General features: G+C 42.4%; 3 protein-coding genes across 5 annotated transcripts in view; 2 read left to right on the top strand and 1 right to left on the bottom strand.

Moving 5' to 3' along the window:
* The first annotated feature begins 3,340 nt into the window (after nucleotides 1–3,340).
* LOC104441972 lies at nucleotides 3,341–6,809 on the top strand. 2 transcript variants are annotated; one of them, XM_039311628.1, is made up of 3 exons: nucleotides 3,341–4,742; nucleotides 5,556–5,817; nucleotides 6,106–6,809. In XM_039311628.1, exons 1-3 carry the CDS (start codon nucleotides 3,634–3,636, stop codon nucleotides 6,229–6,231), a joined length of 1,497 nt encoding a protein of 498 aa, XP_039167562.1. In that variant the 5' UTR covers nucleotides 3,341–3,633; the 3' UTR covers nucleotides 6,232–6,809. The 2 variants fall into 2 exon arrangements, with proteins under 2 accessions (XP_039167562.1, XP_010053554.2); XM_010055252.3 differs by having other exon boundaries at nucleotides 3,347–4,742; nucleotides 6,174–6,809.
* Nucleotides 6,810–7,792: 983 nt separating this feature from the next.
* Nucleotides 7,793–13,168, top strand: LOC104441974 (novel plant SNARE 11). Its single transcript, XM_010055254.3, has 10 exons — nucleotides 7,793–8,373; nucleotides 9,177–9,269; nucleotides 9,816–9,909; nucleotides 10,008–10,045; nucleotides 10,308–10,396; nucleotides 11,389–11,468; nucleotides 11,875–11,931; nucleotides 12,020–12,112; nucleotides 12,218–12,292; nucleotides 12,649–13,168. The coding sequence occupies exons 1-10, from the start codon at nucleotides 8,297–8,299 to the stop codon at nucleotides 12,748–12,750; spliced, it is 798 nt and encodes a 265-aa protein (XP_010053556.1). The 5' UTR covers nucleotides 7,793–8,296; the 3' UTR covers nucleotides 12,751–13,168.
* A 1,011-nt stretch (nucleotides 13,169–14,179) lies between these two features.
* Nucleotides 14,180–16,034, bottom strand: part of LOC104441975 — a 52,096-nt gene continuing 50,241 nt past the window's right edge. For both annotated transcript variants that reach the window (XM_010055256.3, XM_010055255.3), the window contains exons 63-64: nucleotides 15,393–15,501; nucleotides 14,180–14,853 (exon numbers count right to left, since the gene is read on the bottom strand). In XM_010055256.3, coding sequence (XP_010053558.2) covers nucleotides 14,518–14,853; nucleotides 15,393–15,501 — 445 coding nt within the window. In that variant the 3' untranslated portion in view covers nucleotides 14,180–14,517. The remainder of the gene's footprint in view (nucleotides 14,854–15,392; nucleotides 15,502–16,034) is intronic.

Genomic DNA, 16,034 nt, shown 5'->3' on the forward strand with positions numbered 1-16,034 from the left:
TAAATTTGCCTCAAACTTTCTTTTTTGTCTAAAACAAAGTCACAAACTTCAACTTTACTCAACCACTGTGATTCGCCCCAATGGCCACCCTTCCAACATGGAAGGGGGAGGTGAGGGGTTCAAATCCCCACCTTCTCAGGGGGATGAGAGTGAGGACGCGTAAGTTTCAGGAGTGGGTTTCAACTCCCACGCCTTGCAAGAGGCAGGGCAAAAGTCAAAAGTCTGAGAGTGAGTGTAGCGTAGGAATAAAATAGGACTGACAAAAAAAAAAAACTTCAACTTTACTCCCAAATTTGCCCCCCTAATCTTCCGTCCAAAAGACATTATTATTTTTTTGATAATCCAAGGAATCCCATAAATCGATAGCCGGCGATCAAACTCTGGAGAAGCAACTGTAGGACCCACCATCACATAGTACTCTAGATAAGAATTTCTAACGACGCCTATGATATTCGAACTCCTCCTTTTCATAAGGGCACAATATTCTAGGTAAGAATTCCTAACAACACTCTGAGATTCAAACTCCTACTCTTCGAAAGGGAGAGTCTTCGTAATGGGGAGAGAGCCTAAGCCAATTGCGTCGCTGCGAGCGGTGGTTCCAAAAAACATTGTTAGTTGTCCCTAATTTTCTTAATTTTCTATGCAAAGAATACTTTTGTTTTGGAAATAATTTCTCACATCATCTTGCTAATGTGGATTTATTATTGATATGGGATTACCATGTCAAACAATTAATGGCGATTTTTTTTTAGACAGAGGATTAACGGGAGAAACTTGATACAAAATTAAAAGTTTATAATTTTTTTAGAGGCAAAAATTTTCCTTAATTTTCATACTAAAGAGCAGTTTCGTTTTAAAAGATCATTTTCCATGTTACCCTGTTGATATTGATCTAATACCATTGTGGAAATGCCACATCAAATATCTAATAACAATTTTTGAATAGAGGGTTGACAAGCCAGATTAGAGACTTGATTAAAAATGTACGATTTTTTTTAGATAAAAAAAATGTCGAGGTAAATCTCAGATTGGATATAAATTTTGAAGTTTTTTCAAGTCGAGTATAATAATATCTCACTTTGCTGCGCGTGCAGCCATATGAGATGTGAAAATAGACCCGTCCTAATATTACTCTTTTTAACAAAATTCTACATATTAAATCCATAGCATCCACTTGGAGAACGAAACATGGCCAAGAACCTATTTCCCTGAAACCCAAGAGCTGAGACTGAACCAATCGAAATCTCTGAGTACTCAAGTTGACTATTTGCTCATGAACTTCACACTGTTGGACAGGAACCCGCCACCAAATCAGTCTATGAAGCAAAGCTCTTGGTCAACCTATCCCGTCACCAAAACCCACCCACAAAAATAATAGTTCCCCTAATTTTAAAATTCTTGAGGGCATGCCTCTGCTGCATATAATTATAAGATAAACTTAATAATCAATCTTGTCATCACCACATTATCAAGTGTCCTATCTGCTAATCCCCACATGATGCCTGTCAAATCTAGTGTTATCGTCTGATTTTTTCTCTTTTTTGACTTTTAGGGTAAAACCGCGAACTGACCCAAAATTATGCAGATCCATTGAAACCAGTGGCACGTAACGTAAATTGCGAGAGAAAAAGGGGGCACTTTTGAATTACTTTTTTGCTTTTTATCTCGAAAAGGGTAAGGTAGGAGGGGGGAGTAGGGACCTGCCGGCAAAAAGGACGAGAGGAAAAGCGCTGGAGTAGCCGCAAATTGGTCAACTGGCGGACCGCCACGTGGACAAAAGCGAGGGGGTTCACCGGCGACCGGAGCTTCCGGTTACCCGCGGGGCCTCCCCTTGTCACGAGAGAGAGAGAGAGAGATGGTTTCATGAGAAGAGGCGAAGCGACCGCTTGGTGGCAGCTAATTCCCAGGATCCACCTTGTGAATTGGCATTTTTGCCCTTCACGTGACTAGGGATTTGCAGTTTTGCCACCTTTCTCGTTGTTGGCAACGCTCTTTCTTCATTAGTGAATCGATGGTTACGTTTGTTCAAAAAAATCGATGGTTACGAAAGCCGAAGTTCTTTTTAAATTTGAGCATACATATATTTGTATATATATTTATGATATTTTATATGATTTACTGGTATAAACTCAAATATGGATGAAATCTAACTTGTATGTTTATTCTTTAAAAGAGCAAAGTTGAACGTAATATTATAATATTTTGTGAGGTGAAAGCCTAGCCAACTATACATCCATTCTCATGAGCACCAACATCATGTTTTTAGGAGTCGTGTAACTGCAGTTCAAAAGGTAAAAATAAGTTGCACAAATAACGCTCAAAAGCCTATTTATCATTAAGAAACATATCCTTTTATTCTTCTTTCTTATATTTTTCATTTCATTTTTCTCCAACCTTAATCCTTTTATATCATCAATCCATAGATACGAAACCTATATAGTTTCCAGATAGAATAGTGAAGCAATGTTGGGAGAGGGGTTAATGAACACAACGCTATAGAGAAATTATGCCATTAAGTGATTGACAAATGAATATTGAGGCAACTTGATCATCTTCGACTTAAAAGGCCTGTTTAACAACTATGTAAAAAATCAACACTTCAACTCTCAATGAGAATAAGTTGGTTTGATATCTTTAAATATAATCAACTTAAATGATTCAATCAATTCACTTAATTTGATGGGCGAAAGATGAGTTACCTAGGTAATTCAATAAATAAAAAAATTGCTGGTAATCTCAATAAAACACACCAATAAGAATGATCTTCTAGGTTTGATGGGAAATTTATACTATTTTGCTATCAATTTCCAATTATCATCATGCAATTTTTTATTTCTATCAGAGGCTCTTAATAGTATAAGTACTTAAATTTAAGCACTTGAAGTCTCCAGCACTTAATTTTGAACTTACCACACAATTCAATTAGGGTTTGAAAATTCGTGTCAAACCTTAACTGAGTCATTTTTTTCTCCATTTAAGATTTATGCACATGGGAGAGAGAAATGAATAAAAAAGAATCAAATTAGTATATTCCGTCCATCAAATCGGACTGAGTTGAGAAGAAAAACTCGATTACATCAGCTTAATAAGTCGTACAATTCAGCACCATTTTATAAGTTTCATGGCTCGATCGACAACGAATTTCAGGACTCCCGGCACGATTATTCTCTAGGGAAGTGAGAGTGCCCATCTCTGTAAATTCACGCGAGGCGGAGGGGCGTTTGCGTCAAAGCATCTCCGGATGACTCGTCACCCAATCCCGAACGAGATCTCCTCTGCCCCTCCCTCCCTCCCCCCCCACCCACCTGTTCCTGTTTCTACAAAGAAGCACACCCCTCATTCAACACCCAAAACCAGAACCAAAAAACCACTACCTTGACAACATCAAAAACCGCCCCCACCCACATAAACTCGATTCACACATGTTCACTCGCCTTGTCCGAAACACCACCCCCCTCCCACCAGATATAAAAAAACCAAAGATCGATCCTTGATCCTTCAATCTCCCCCCCACCAAAACACCACACCAAAAGCAATAGAACAGAGCACGGAGTCGATTGCAGAGCGAGAGAGAGAGAGAGAGAGAGAGAGAATTCTCGAGATATACGCGCGCTGACCACCTTCGGTTGATTAATGCATCACAAGGAATCCGAGCTCCTGATCGGGAAAGACAGCGCCGGCCTCTCTTCCGATTCCGGCAACGCCCACCAGCAGAGCTCGGGTCCCCACCAGCAGGAAATCGCCGGCCTCGCTCCGGACCATCATCATCATCCTCATCTCTCCATCCAGATCCCGCCCGCATCCGAAACCCACCTCGACGATGAAGGCGCGCGCGGCAACAGCCCCTCCACGAGCCAAAAGACCAACCTTTCGACCCCCCACAAGCGACCCATCATGACCCAGTCGCCCCTCGCGTTCTGTCGCTCCAGCTCGCACTCGCCCGTCGCCGGCCGCCACCCGCACCAGGGCCTCTTCGGGTCGGGTTCCGGGTCGGCCCGGTTTTCTTGCTTCGGGTCGCTCGCGGGCCCGTTCGGCACCAGAAAGTTCGCGTCTTGCAAGTTCTGCCACCAGCTGTGCCGCGTGCGTTTGCTCGGCGTGCATCTGCGGTTCCTCGTTCTCATACTGGTGCCGGTGCTCTACTTCTTCGCGTCCAGTCCTAACCGTTCTTTCTTGCTCGAGCTCATCTCCGTGGTTTCCTTCTCCGCGACGCTGTTGATATCGCTCAATTTAGCCATCCCGAGATTCCCCTCGATTCGATTGCTGTTTTCGCGGTCGTTTCCTGCGAAGATCGCGCCGTTTTCGGCTTCGAAACCGGCTCGGCCTGTTGTTTGGTCGATCGGGCCGAAACCGAAGGTCGAGAAGAGGGCGACTTCGGGTTCGTGGGTTCAGGTTTATCGCAATGGGGATGTTTACGAGGGCGAATTCCACGGAGGGAAGTGTTCAGGTAGCGGGGTTTATTACTATTACAGGAGTGGGAGGTACGAGGGGGACTGGGTTGACGGGAAGTATGATGGTTATGGCGTCGAGACGTGGGCCAAAGGGAGCCGGTATAGAGGACAGTACAGGCAGGGTTTGAGGCATGGAGTTGGGGTGTACAGGTTTTACACAGGGGATGTTTATGCTGGGGAGTGGTATAATGGGCAGTGCCATGGTTGTGGAGAGCATACTTGTGAGGATGGGAGCAAGTATGCTGGAGAGTTCAAATGGGGTGTCAAGCACGGGCTCGGTCGGTACCATTTCAGGTAAACTATCATAAGAATGTAATTGATTTGTAAGTGCACTGAGTTGGCATTCCTATAATTGATGCTGATTGTGCGTGTCTTTTTCATGGATATTCCTCACTTATAGTTCACAAGGAGAAGGCACTTCATTTGCTTATTTGTCCTTCTGTGAGAATCTTGAAAATGCATTTGTTGTTGCCACTGTCAAGTTTGCTGTGATAGAACTTGTTGCATAATGGGTTTGCAATTAATTTATTGCCTGAGTCCTTGGTATTTTCTAGAGGATGCAGCGGCTTTTGGACAACATACACAAGCTGTTGTCAATGAGACCAGCAATTGTTTTATAAGTCAATGATATGTGACAAGTGAAAGAAGAACTGAAGCCTACTGATTACTCTGTTTCAATGCCAATCATTGATAGCTTTCTGAGTTTCTATTAGTCATCACATTGAATGTGGACTTCCTTCATGATAGTGATGACTTTCTTGTCTGATGAAAAGGGCAGAGAGTGCAAAAGTTCATGCATGACCTGAGTCTTGGTTCTTTAAGTTTCATTGTCAAATTTGTCGCATAAAACAAGGAGCATGGTGCCTTATGTGCAAGACAGAGTGTAATGGTCATGTCTGCCTGAGTGCTTTGTCCTAAAGTTCCATTATTAAATGCCGGGACCTGTTTGTTGGAGAACTACTCTAAAGCATTCTTACTTTTCTCGAAAAGCTGTTATTACCGTGCAGTTGCTGCTAGGCCATAAGTACATCAAATTTTATCCTCACAAAATTTATCAAGTCATGGTAACTTAAAAACTCATTAAGGAGTTTTCTTTATAAACTGCAGAAATGGGGATACGTACTCGGGGGAATATTTTGCAGACAAGATGCATGGCTTTGGAGTGTATCTGTTTGGAAACGGTCATCGTTATGAGGGAGCTTGGCATGAAGGCATAAGGCAGGGTTTCGGCATGTATAGTTTCCGAAGTGGGGAGACTCAATGCGGTCACTGGCACAAGGGGGTTCTTGATCCCCCTGGCTCACCAAGCTTTGCTGGGGGACCAAACTCATCATCCAACATGCACTCGAAAGTCCTCAATGCGGTACAGGTAATAATTTCCTCTTTAGATATGTTACTGTTTGCAACTCTGGCTTAATTTACCACCATACATGGGGGACTATTTTCATCTTACATGCATGGTTGGGAATGAGGGCGAGTCATCACTGGCACTCTGCCTTTACTATCTATTGCAGAATAGAAAAGTGATGGGCACTCTTTAATTTTCTGTTGCTATACCTGTGCTTCTAAGGATTTTCAGTTGCAAAGGCATTTGCTATGCTTGTTTCTAGGAATTAACTCATTCATTGCGGGAGTGATTGTGTCATGGTATCTTTAGGAGACCAACTTCATTCCAATAACCAACAAACAGGAAATGGGTTTCTCAGTGATTGCCTTTGCCCTCAGGAAGCACGACGAGCATCTGAGAGAGCACATGAAGTCGGGAAGGTGGACGAGCGGGTGAATAGAGCTATAGCATTTGCTAATAAGTCGGCCAATGCAGCGAGGGTAGCTGCAGTGAAAGCAGTTCAAAACCAGGTGTATCAGGACCATACCCCTGGTGATCGGGCATTGCCGGTTCTCATATCTTAAGCAACTAATCCAATTGCATTGGACAGATGCCAGCAAGACAGGTAGTAGTCGGAGACACTTTCTTCTCCTTTTGTTTTTCCGATTTCCACTCAGTTTTGGCGACTTGCGTTATTGCATGCCCATCAGTCGCATGTAATCCCTTTAAAAGCGGTCTTCGTTTCTGCGGTGCCCTCCTGGAACCACATACAGTCATCAAAAAGCTAAAATGGCTGATTGAGGAGCAGGATGAGGTTTCTATATGTACTGTAATAAACTTCTTGGCTTTCATGTGAATAGACGTGTTGTAGCTTTTCGCGAGAGAACTGTATATGAGGGCAAGTCAATGCCTTGGCCCGTTTAAAAACAGCTCTTTTGTGTATTAATTCTACACTGCCGGGCTGAGCTGAGAGCTTCGGCAGTTGAAAAACAGAGCTCGAACGTCAGCAATTTTACTGAGCCTGCATTTGTCAATGTCATCTTCAAATTCGGCGTTTCGGAGTGCAGTGGGATCGCAAAACAGCCAAAGGATGGCTCTCTACAATGTCCTTAAAAAGGCATGTCGAGTAGCTCGAAGCCACATCTCTCGCTGTCTTTGAGAGGTCAAGTACCTGCGTAGCCAAAGGGACTCTTGCAGGTTCCACAACCGTTCTGATCACAAGATCAGGACTTAAAAGGACACCGAGGCTTCATTAAGTTCACTAGTCAGTTCATAGAAATAGATTTAAGAAGAGTTTAACATCCTCAACCGTATTGCTACCCAGGAGCCAAAACAATTCCAATTGGCATTGGCATCGATCCAGACCAGTGTCGTATCACTTAAGACACAAAAGTATCAACATACTAGGATTGCGTTGAGTATCTTTTTGGTTCTTGAAAACAATTTTTATTTTGAAAACAATTTTTATTCAGAAATAGTTATCTTCATTCCTGTGCCCGAGAACCAAAAAAAAGAATTTTTTTTTACATTTTATTTCTGTCGCTTCTCTACTATAGGGAATAGAAAAATTAACCGACGTTATTAAATGGATTTCAGTTTTTTTTTTTTGGTGGTTCCAGGAAATAAAACAACAGAATTTTTTTTTTTTTTTAAATGATGGCTATCAACGGGCCTTAGAAAAAGTGGGCCGTATGGGCTCGGCCCGGCCCCCACGAGGCCCATTTTCCAATCCACGGCCGGTGGACTCCAGGCCCGCAACGCCGAGGTGCGCCGGCGTTTCGAATAGGCGCGTGAGCGGGAGGGGAAGGAAGGAAGCCGTTTGGTCTGGTGGAGGGGGGAGTGGCGGTGGGCCCCGCGCGAAACCGCTCGAAACTCCGCAATATGCGCGGCTTAAACGCCTCACGATGTTGGCTTCCCTGTAATATAACCTCCCCCAAAAAACTATTTTCCTTTTTTAAAAATCAATATTTATTAAACAAAATTTCTTTCCAAATTTTTCTCCCCTTTTCCTGCTAAAGAAAAAAAAATTGGCTGTAATTTACGAGAGGCTCCTCCACCACCACCACCACCACCACCACCTCCTCCTCGGACCTCCATAGTTTTATACCACGCATCGCTCTCGATCCGATCGCAGCACCATCCGTTCCATCCGTCGACGACGACGACGACCGCCGCCGTCCGGCGATCATCCTCCGCCCCGGCCCCCGCCCCCGCCTCCGCCGACTCTCCCCGGGGCCGCATTCTCCGGCTTTGAGGCGCGCGCGATTCGTCCGCCGGGCGATGGTCTGTCCGCGACGCGGGGGCCGCCGCATTTCCCGAGCACGCGGTGTCCGCCGGTGGCCGGCCTGCTGATCGGCGTCTCTTCTTTCTCCCCGCGGGATACCGTTTCTCGAGGTCCTGACGAGTGTTCGCTAGAGTTTTCTCCGAGCGAGAGGAAGTTCTTCGTCGCGAGATTCGGCGTCGGGAGTTTGGAATATCGTCAGCGGCTCGCCTTCGGGGTTTCCTCTCGGCGTCCTCGAGAATGGACGACCTGTCTGCGATCAGCGAGGAGCTGGCGGAGCTGGACGGGCAGATCTCCGACATCCTCCGAGCTCTAGCGTAAGATTCGGTTTTTTTGCTGTCTCCGCGGTTTTGATGCGTCGCGGCTGCGTGTTTTGGAGTCGATCCTGTCCCCATGGATCGGCATTGTGTTCGCCGTGGTTGATCTTTTCGTCGCATGCTTGGTGAAACCAGATTCGTAGCGAGACTGCCGTGTGAACGCGATCCGGAGTAGCCTGTACGCATTTCGGACCGCGTTTGTCGTTTTAGCTCTCGTTAAGCTCATTGTTTTCCTGGTATCCTTCATTATACGCATTTCGGACCGCATTTCGGACCGCGTTTGAAATTGGAGGACTGATCACGGGCATTGTTGTTCAAGCTCTAGCACGATATGCTTTTTGATCTGTGTAAACTGCTTCGTGGCGTGTGTTCGAAGTCAATTTACCCTCCTGGCTCTGTCGTTGTGATGGTCTGATTCTTTCAAATGCTTTGATTGCGGATTTACGGTGACGCCATACAATTGTAATTCCGAGTCCCATTCTCCAGCTAGCTCTAGCTTAAGCTCAGCTTTAGTTTACTGTTCTCTGTTTGTTAGATTTCATAGACCGCAGCATTTGTGGTTGCTCTTGTGCACAAATGGATTGAGAAAATTATTGCGGGTAAATGTGCTTCCTGGTGTCATTTCTTTTATAAGCTATGACATATAATTTAATGGTCGATGCTATCTCATTGCTGTCCTCGGTAGTTAATATAAACACTTTGCATTTAATAGTTTAATTCCAGTTTGATCTCTGTGCTGAGCTTTCTGGTGTCTGTTCATTACATTTCAGAGGCTAAAAGTAGTTTCTTTTTTCTTTTCTCAGAAATGGATTCCAGAAACTTGATAAGATCAAGGATGCCAACCGGCAGAGTAGACAATTGGAAGAGCTTACCGATAAAATGCGTGAGTGTAAGAGGTGAGTGTATGACCGATTATGTCCTCTCTCATTAATGCTTGTGCAAAGAGCTTTTACTGAAGATATGAACCTCAAGTGGATCTTGCTTGTTTACCTAACTAGTGATTGCTGCGACACTGGCAGCCTTAGTATGGTTGTCTGAATCTTCTAGTCCATGTTAATGAAGAGGTGCCACCTGATTGGTTTTGAATTTCTACATGGATTAACTGCAGAACAATAGTTTGCAGTGTGAATCCCTAATTTCAGTTAGCATTGAATTATAAAGATTGCTCCGGCGTTAATTTGGACATGGACAGAAGGACCCAGGCCAGATGCTTAAAGTTTAAGTCTCTGCTCTATCATCAGACAATTCACTTAATTTTCTAAACCCACCTGCCAGAATGAAACATGGTCTGTCATGTCTGCTAAAGACATGCTTGGATGTCACCCTTATAGTTAACTTGGAACTGTAATGTGGTGATTGGACATGTCCTATAAATGATTTTGCTGCATTGTTTCTCCTTCTCCCAGTACTCTATATAATGTTGCTTAATGGTATCATTTCAGGCTCATTAAGGAGTTTGACAGAGAAATAAAGGATCTTGAGGGTAGAAATGATGCAGAAACCAGCAGAATGCTGAATGAGAAAAAGCAGTCAATGGTTGGCTTTTTAATAGGACATTTCATCGATGATGTTGCTGAGCTTCATGTTTTGCAATGAACAGAATTAACCATGCTGTTCAATGGGTATTTTTGCAGATAAAAGAGCTTAATTCATTTGTCGCCCTAAAAAAGAGGTATGCTCGTGTCCTAATTCTGCTTCTGCAAGTAACTTCAGGAGTAATCTTTCTTAGAGGAACCTACCATAGAGATCACTCATTCTCTTTTTATTCATTGCGTACCTGCTAAGCAATTACCTTCACTACATGTACATGTCAACTTTAATTGATTTTATCTGTGTTGTCCAGATGATTGAACTTCATACTACTATAGTAAAACTGGTGGATGCTTCGAAACCTTTTATTGAACTTGTTCACTTATATTTTAATGCTGTTGCAGATACACAACAAATCTAGAAAACAAACGAGTTGATCTCTTTGATGGGCCCAGTGAAGGAATTGGTGAAGATAATGGTTTGCTCGCTTCATGTAAGTGTATCAAAATTATTATAAAGCGGTCACCCATCATACTTAACGCAATTGGAATAAGGTTTCATTTCCCTAGTTCCAATTTTATTGTTGACCTCAAAATTACCCTTTACGGGCTATAATATAAAGGTTTTGCAGCAAGTTAACAACAAATGATGCTCTTTCCACAACTTTGGCAATTGGAATAAGGTTTCATTTCCCTAGTTCCGTTTTATTGTTTACTAGGACATGCTTGTTCAATGCATGGATAGCGAATAGCAAACTCATTGCTCTGAATCCAAAATCTGTATGCCTCGAAAGTAGGCAATCAAGCGAGGATTGAATTTGTTAAATGTAACTTTAAACTTCTTCAGAACGCGTTGAGCACAGAGAAGAAATTCATGAGAATAATTTTCTTGTGGTGGTAAAACAAATCAAATTTTGAGAGTGTGATGAATTAAACTCTCTTATTTACTCCACTACATACATTGTGAATATTGTAAACATAGGTCCATATGATAGGCTTGTATAAGGCCAACCGTGGGTGGTGTCAGCTTTTATTGTCTTGGTTCTCCTTGTTCCAAAAAATAATTTTTCTCACAAAAGCATCGTTTAATTCTCATACGAGCTATTTTGTGGTATATTGTTCTGGAGGGATATTGAGTATGTTGCTAATGCATCTTCTCGCGGCCCTGCAAGTATACTCTTTATGTTCCCATTTCTTACCAGCTTATTCTCGATTGCGTGCAAACAGCCTCAAAATTTTGAAGAGCTTGTTGAGATTCCCCTTTTGACTTAATAAAAACTGAAGTTACTGGTAAATAAGGGTGGTTCTCCAATAATTTTTTGATGTTAGAGAAGTTCAATTAATCTTCTTTTTAACTGGTAACTCATTTTGGTGTATTTTTATATTTCATTGGCAAGAAGTTTACTGGGTTTTATGCTGCATATCTTATTTTCTGTATTATTCAATGATGGGAGGTTTCTTGAGTTTTATCCGCATCTTGTCTCAGCCATGACAAATCAACAGCTAATGGACCATGGAAACCAGATGATGGATGAGACAGATCAAGCCATTGAGAGGTCCAAGAAGGTTTGTTACTGCACCATGACTTGAAACTTTTTAAGTTGTGATGTCAATCTCATCAGTATCTCATCCCTTTTCCTTTTTTTGGGCTATTACTATTTAGATGAGGACTTCTGTCACCTGTTTAGGCTTCTTCCAAATGTTAGACTGAGTTCCGTCTTCTTGATATGTCTAACCTTCCTAGATCTCCCCAACAATTCTCCCTCTTTTATTTTTTATTTTATTGAATTTTTTTTTTTCCGTTTTTCGTTTTGTTTCGTTTCGTAACCCCTTTTCCTTCTATTACATATAAAGATATATAGCACAAATTGGATTGGGAAAATAGCAAAGTCGTACATGCTGTTAGTATTTTGATTGATAAATTTCATCTGTGATGAAGAAGAGCATTAAGTTTTTCTCTTCATTCCGATAGACTGTCCAAGATACCGTCAATGTCGGAACAGACACTGCAGCAGCTCTTAAGGCTCAGGTTTGTAACAGCAAATTGACAATTCAGCATGGTTGTTTTGGTACAGAAATTAGTTTTTCTCTTATCAAACAACTGTTCCTGTTTCCAGACTGAGCAAATGAGCAGGATTGTAAATGAACTGGATTCAATTCATTTTTCAATCAAGAAAGCATCTCAGCTGGTCAAGGAAATTGGTAGGCAGGTCAAATTTCTTCACACTTCTTTCTTTCATTTACCAAAAATTGCTATTATTCCACTTAGCTGTGAGAGTTCGATTTTCCTCTGATCTTTTCTCTTTGGGCTTTAGGTTGCAACTGACAAATGTATTATGGCGTTTCTCGTCCTCATAGTCATTGGCGTTATAGCCATCATAATTGTGAAAGTAAGTGCTCTGCTCTTTCCATGATAGCAAAGATGAACCTAGTATACTCTTCTTTTTACGTGAGGTTGCCTTTGCATGAGGTGAGGGCAGTGTTGATCCTTCTATTGATGTAATCCACGCAAGTGACTTAGGTCCACCTTCTAAACTTCATTCATGTTCAAAATATGATTGCGCCACCAGTAAATCAACTGTTGTGCAATGTTTCACTCCTCAGACATTGCATCTGTGGGATCGAACCCTAATTCTTCCTAGACAAGCTTGCGCACTTTTCCGATTTCTGTTCTTTTACTTTTAACCTGTGCATGTGGAAATTAATTGCCATCGGTTGTATGGTTGGCTTCCTGTTCTTCTTGCAGATTGTTCACCCAAATAACAAGGACATCCGTGATATTCCGGGGTTGGCACCTCCTGCTCCTACTCGGAAACTACTTTGGGACCGAAAGGAAGATAGATGGTAACCGTCATGTGGTAGATCTCGTCATCCACCCAGTTGTTTGATGGCTGTGGCGCTGCAGGCTTCCCTTCCCCGTCCCGTCTGCTGAATTCACGAGCAATTTCTCTCGAGTATTTCACTTGGATTCTCTCGGCTTTTCAGGCTATATTCTTTTCATTAGTTTTGCTCCCCAAAAAGAATTGAGAGATCTACTCAGGTGATGGATATCTGTGCTCGTAATTTTTCAGACACTCCTCACCTCAGGATAGGAGTCACCGGGTTGCATTCATCTTTATTTGTGATGTGTATTTGAACAAAATGGTCCAGAGAGTTTGCTGCTTGCTTTCCTGTCTTTCTTCCCAGTATATTAATTATCAGGATGTAACTATGCGTTCGCGTTTCCGAAACGGCCAATTTACAATTAGATCACATTATTTCCCTGATGTACTTTGGGACTGCTCTCTCCATTGATGAATTTCATCAAAAGAATAACAAAAGCCCCCGAAGCATTACTTTCGTTGGGCATATTGTTCTGCTGGCGCAGACAATTGGCGAATGAATGCAATTACTACATCTCCCGTGTTTAAATAACCGAGAGATTTTATAGTGCATTTGTTTGGAGGCATAATAAAAGAAAACGTTTTTAGAGAAATTATTTTTCAAGAAAATTGATAACTTTCATTTGTTTGATGATATAAGATCGAAAATATTCTTTTTGGTATTTGGATTTTATTTGGAAAATGATTTTAATTTTATAAATCTATCTTGAAAAAAATTCAGATTTTTAAATAATTTTTTTAAATTTTATTCTTTCCCGTTCTTTCTTTTTCCTTTGTATTTTGTTTATTTCTTTTCCTATTTTCCTTCTCCCTCTCACCCGCCTCTCCACCTCACCCACCGCTCCTTTCTCCTATCCACCATTGCCGCTGCTGCCATCTCCGACGACCTCGCCTCTCTTTCCCACGACTCCATCCACCCGAAGCTTGGCTAATCTTGAAGCACAGTCAATCTCGAAGCTTGAAGCTTGTCCAGTCTTGAGCCAAAAGCTCGGCCAAGATCTAAGTGCAAGCACAGGCGGACGAGGCTTGACCTCGAGCGAGAGCGACGGGCTTGAGCTTTTGACCTTGCCGGCCTCAATTGAGTTCGACCTCATTGGAATATGGTGAGGTCGAGCCTCACCACCCCGTGCCTGTGTGCAATCACCGAGTTCCAACGACCGGCCAAGGGAGAAATAAAAAGAAAAAACTTAAAAAGTTCCAGAGAAGCAATTTCGGAAAATTCCCACCTTTTTAGATTTAAAAATTCACCATTATAAATTTATACACCAATATTTTTGTTGATCAAAAAGTGTTCTTAGCTGATTAGTTATCCTCTTTCCAGGGTCAGAAAGGCAACGCTAGAATTTTCCCTTTAATAGGAAGCAATCTTGGCCCGAGAACCATCTGAATTGAAACTGAAAAAAAAATACCTCCTTGGGTTGTTTCACATTGTCAAAACTGCATGTACGCGTCGACAAATGTACACGGTTATGGTACAGGTAAAAGATGGAAAGTCAGAAGAAAAGGAGGCACCCTGCTCATAAAATTAGGGCAGCCATTTCTGTTTGTTATAATGAAGTAATGCTCCTACCTATCATCTGAATTTACCAAGAAAGTGTCACCGGACGAACCAATATGTGCTCTCCTAGTCAAGATATATGGTCTGCGATTTGCTGGCAAGCCCGTTGTAACAAAACCAGACGACCTTTCAATTTTCTCGACGACTAATAGCCTTCCAGTAAATATAGAGCTCGTCATGAATGCAATTGAACCGCTGGTTCATCGTGAACCCGCACAGGCTTCCAGTCAGAATCCTCCTTGGTTTGTCTCAATGCCATGAAGTGGAGAGCGTCACTTTTGATTTGATAAATGTGACATGCCCACGGATATGACTCTGGCTCAGTCCATATCTTTTGCTCTTCGAATTCCGTCTGCTCAGCAAGCGATTCTGCCACACAATAGACTAAGTCTGGTTGCGGTTCTGTGAAATTGGGTATGGCAACACATCCAAGAGAAACAAATCCCTCTGGTGCTCGAGGATGCCAAATTGAGATGGGGGTTGTGTAGTCATCTAAGCAGTTTCTCCACACCTGGACAGTCGATCACAGTGGTATCATAATATTTTGTCAGACCCAAGAATTGAAGCAATATAAAGAATATGGCACCCACAAACATGAGCAACGCATTGAACTGCATCGGATTAAGTGGGCATGTGGTTTCCACTTTCATCAACCTAAACGCATGGAAGTCCAGGAGCGGAGCACATTGTTCCAGATGTTTTTAGGAATACGTAAATTTCAACGTACTTTTGTCCATGTGCGTCTCTCTCCACATGGATGTACAATATTTTTCATAACCAACACCCTTTCCTTATTACACTTGACTCGTAAGGATTTAGATGACCCAACTTGCAAGAGTCTGAGACAACTGTGACTCGACCAAAAAGGCAGGATACTCCATAAGGTACAGAAATTAGCCTCTTAGATATTTTTTTAAGGTCATGTAGCCTCTTCAGATTTGAAAACGCCCTAATTTTCCTCTCAAATTCATGTTGTGATTGGTTCCTGGGTGCCAAGAAAAAGTTCCATTTCATGTATGCTCAAAAGAGTGCCAGTTTAGGTCTCCTTACCAGGTCATAACCTATTGGAAGGGCAAAAAGTCTGTCGCTGTTACTATAAACAGCGGCACAATTTGGTGGATGTTCACCAACTCGAGCTATATCTCCAACAGAAACATACCTACAAGAGAAAAGCAACAGGTCCAAAATCTATTAAGATATCAGAAGCCAACAATCATCACCTGAAACGGAAACATGTTAATAACTGCAGCTACAATATTGTACTTCATCTGGCCAAAAGAAAAGGAGAAAGCTATATATCATAAGGCCTAGAATGACCTCACTCACTCCCCCTCTCCCCTGCTCCCCATATGGACTGGAAAGCATGAATTCTCTTACTAAGTACTGATGCGGGAGCATCGCCCCATCACGCATCAAGTACTCTCTGAACTGCTAGCAATCTCTATCCATTCCTGAACTAAACCACTCCATCTCTGTCTCTGTCCCTCCCCGTCCCTTCCCCCCATCCCACTTGGGGGAAAGAAAAGGACAGCGTGATCTGCCTAATGGCTTCCAGGACCTCCTTAACAGCAACTAACTACAGTTTATGCATTTTAAACCAATATGAAAATCCCCAAAGTACATAAACAGAAAAATTCAACTCTATTGAAATAAAATTCATCAAGAGCGTCAACAACTTTATAGATCCACAGT

Source organism: Eucalyptus grandis, chromosome 4 (assembly GCF_016545825.1).
Source record: "Eucalyptus grandis isolate ANBG69807.140 chromosome 4, ASM1654582v1, whole genome shotgun sequence".
Classification (NCBI taxonomy): domain Eukaryota; kingdom Viridiplantae; phylum Streptophyta; class Magnoliopsida; order Myrtales; family Myrtaceae; genus Eucalyptus; species Eucalyptus grandis.